At 53.2% G+C, this 3,214-nt stretch overlaps 1 protein-coding gene across 5 annotated transcripts in view; it reads left to right on the top strand.

The window, feature by feature from the left end:
- Nucleotides 1-3,214, top strand: part of Plekhg5 (pleckstrin homology and RhoGEF domain containing G5) — a 33,614-nt gene that overhangs the window by 20,837 nt on the left and 9,563 nt on the right. For all 5 annotated transcript variants that reach the window (XM_026782179.1, XM_013348627.2, XM_026782180.1 and 2 more), the window contains 3 exons: nucleotides 2,254-2,353; nucleotides 2,701-2,761; nucleotides 3,045-3,136. In XM_026782179.1, the coding sequence (XP_026637980.1) occupies nucleotides 2,254-2,353; nucleotides 2,701-2,761; nucleotides 3,045-3,136 (253 nt within the window). The remainder of the gene's footprint in view (nucleotides 1-2,253; nucleotides 2,354-2,700; nucleotides 2,762-3,044; nucleotides 3,137-3,214) is intronic.

Raw genomic sequence — 3,214 nt, 5'->3', positions numbered from 1 at the left:
CCTGAAGGAGGCAACAAACCATGATGCCCTGCCTCTGTTGGCTGCTTTGACCAGGTTGGTAGTCAGAGTGTGATTCTGTGGCTGGCACAGCCACTTCCCCCACAGGAACCGTACTGTCTACCAGATGAGTCTGGTCTGCATACTGTCTAGCTGCTGACTGAATCCTACTTCGCTCTTCAGGAGTGAGAGTAGAAGCATGAATGACAGTAGCCATGCCAGGTTAGATCGTAGGCCTGGGACAGATAACAAAGCTCTTTAATATAAGCAGAAGGATTAGCAGAAAAGGAACCCAGCCGCCTTTCCATCTGAGAGATATCTGGAAGAGAAAATGGAATATGGGCAGAGTTTTGGTGACCTGGTATGGGAGGAGACAGGGGAGGGATGGGCGGGGCTAGCCCAGTGCGCAGAGGGGGTCCAAGGGTTGGGAGGTGCTGAGGAGGGGGCTGGAGGGAGGTTGGTGGGTTAGGGGACAGTTGATCTTGAACTTCCGTTTAGCTAGTGAGGGAGTAGGTGAGGGCTGGGTAGGAAAGGAATGTGGAGAATGTAGCTCCTCAGGAGGGGGGTGGGTAGAGAGGGTTCGAGACGGGGGAGGTGCCATTGCCTCTGGTTGCGTGGTCCAGCTGGAATTGTCAGGGTCTCAATTCCCAGATGACCGGCAATTTGGAGGCGCTGCAAGACGCTGGCTACTGAGGGAGGGGCGAGAACGCAGAGCCCAGACACTGGAGAGTTCTGTCCACTTGTCCCCACGGAGACAAAAATTTTCTAAGTCCCGGAGGACGGTAAGCTCAAGGTTTCCCTCTGGTGGCCAATGTGTCCCATTGTCAAGATAGTATTGAGACCAAATCTTAGTGCATAGAGCCCTTCGAGACAGATTGTATCAGACAGTCCCAATTTATAAAGATTTTGTAAGAGGCATCCCAGGGCGATAGCGGATCTGGCTTAGAATTGTAAGCGCCCATTTTAAAAGTCTATGCCCAACTGTGTGGCTTAAGACTAATACAGCGGCCGGGAGGTGGTGGTGCACTCCTTTAATCCCAGCACTCAGGAGGCAGAGGCAGGTGAGTTCGAGGCCAGCCTGGTCTACAAGGGCTAGTTCCAGGACAGGCTTGAAAGCTACAGAGAAACCCTGTCTCGCAAAACTTTAAAAAAAAATAAAGCTCTTAGACCAGAACAGGGCTGTTAAAATTGAATGCCAGGCATCCCTAAAACAAACAAAATCCACCTCAGCTTTCAGTCAGCTTCCGCCGCTTGGGTCACGCTCTGGGCATGACCTGCGTCTTCCACAAAAGTCGGATAATCGACAAAAGTAAACATGAATGGGTTCCCCAAAACCCTATAGCATCGACAAAAAAAGGGACTCACCAAGACACAGCCGCTGTAGCCTGGCACAGAGATCGGGGAGGGGGGGTGCGGATGGACAAGGGTGCTTTCAACACGTGGCTGTGGGCCACGGGAAAGGTCGCCCTCACCCCGTGGACCTCCAAGATGTTAGGAATATTTTCTAATGCGAGCTGTCTGCCGACGCAAAATAATCCCAATCAAGCCAAATCAAACCAAATGAAATTAAAAGATATCCAGGTTTAATTGGACTCCTGAGCTCTCGGGTGGCCCTGAGGGGAACCGAAAAGCTGCCAACGCGACCAATGGGGGGGGGAGCAGTCTTAAATAGCCTGGGGGAATGGTTTTGACCTTTTCTGGGGAGGGGGTCAAGCTTTGGGGGGCTACCTTGATCCTCCTCAGGGAGGGACCAAGGTTCAAGGGGCACAAGGGAGGGGCCTCCAAAGATGGATCCTGGGTTTTACACTCACCTGCTGAATAGAGACTGGCTCTGGAAGACACCCAGTCTGACTGTCACCTTTCCCAGCTGGTTAGAGACACAAAGGGACTCTCTGGGACTTCAGGTGTGGTTGTGGTAGAGGGGGAGGGGGAGGCCTAAAAGGAAGATCTATGAATTTGGTCCCCGTCTGAGACAGCCTCCAGAGGCATGGCTTTCTTATCCTCGTGCTGCGGAAAGGTAACCGAGGCTACAGGTGGGTTTGTATTTGGAGTGGGGCATCACTGATATGTCATCTAAAGGCCTGTGGTCCTTCAGGGTCTGGGGAAATAGATAAAATAACGAATATCCCATTCTTGGCAGAACTGAAGGGCCTGAGCCGCTGGGGCTCTGCCTTTGGAAGAGGCCGATTTCAGGGTTAAGGATGGACCATAGAGGGAGCGGGGTCAGGTTGTAACCCCTGCTCCCTTTCTTCAAAGGCTCTGTCCTGGCCCGGAATGTCTCCACCCGCTCCTGTCCCCCACGCACTAGCCCTGCTGCAGATCTGGAGGAAGAGGAGGATTGTGTGGATGGAAGAGGGTAGGTGTGGTCTGTGAACAGAGCATCACCGTAGGAGTGAGACCAGGGACCACACACTTCAGTGTCCTTCTCCGGAGACGAGAGGTTGATCCCTCTGCACCCCTGCCTTGCCTTGATTTCTAGAGGAAACGACCCTTGCTCAGGCCAACACGCTTGGTTGGCTCATCCTGATTAGTTAACCATTGTGTGTGATTCCCTTGTTGGCCACCAGAGGGCAGACAGTCCCACAGAGGCAGCCTGGTAGAATGCATCCAAATTAACTTCCAAGTGATCAAGGGTGGGAGATTCCCACTTACATCCCACACTGGGAAGGACCCACCTGCACCTCAACATCTGCCTCCCTACAGGGACCGGAAGAACACCGGCCTAAAGATCTCCAAGAAGAAAGCAAGAAGGAGGCACACAGATGTAAGGAGCCAGGAGGGCCATGCTCCCTAGAAAACCCCCTTCTCTTCCATGCCTTTTCTTTCCCTGAGTTTAGTCTCCCTGCTGAGAACTCCAGCCAGAGATGGGGGTCTAGATGAGCTCGGATATGATGGGGGCGGGGCGGGTTGGAACTCCTTGGGCCGGTGGAACTCTGGGAGTAAGAGTAGGACTGGGGAGCCCCTGTTGGGATTTATCTGGACCACAGGATGTGTCAGGTAAGCAGTGGGGTGGCCGTGGAGATGCTAACAGATACATGTACCCTCAGGACCCAAGCAAGGAGTGTTTCACTTTGAAATTTGACCTCAACGTGGACATTGAAACAGAAATTGTGCCAGCCATGAAGAAGAAGTCACTGGGGTAGGGCCTGAGGAGGAAGTGGGGGTAGGACAGATGGGGTTCCTTTGTCGAGGCTCCTGGCGCGCGCGTGCGTGCGTG

The sequence above is a fragment of the Microtus ochrogaster genome, chromosome 10 (genome assembly GCF_000317375.1).
Source record: "Microtus ochrogaster isolate Prairie Vole_2 chromosome 10, MicOch1.0, whole genome shotgun sequence".
In the NCBI taxonomy this organism is placed as follows: Eukaryota; Metazoa; Chordata; class Mammalia; order Rodentia; family Cricetidae; genus Microtus; species Microtus ochrogaster.
This window is presented reverse-complemented; position numbering and strand designations above follow the sequence as displayed.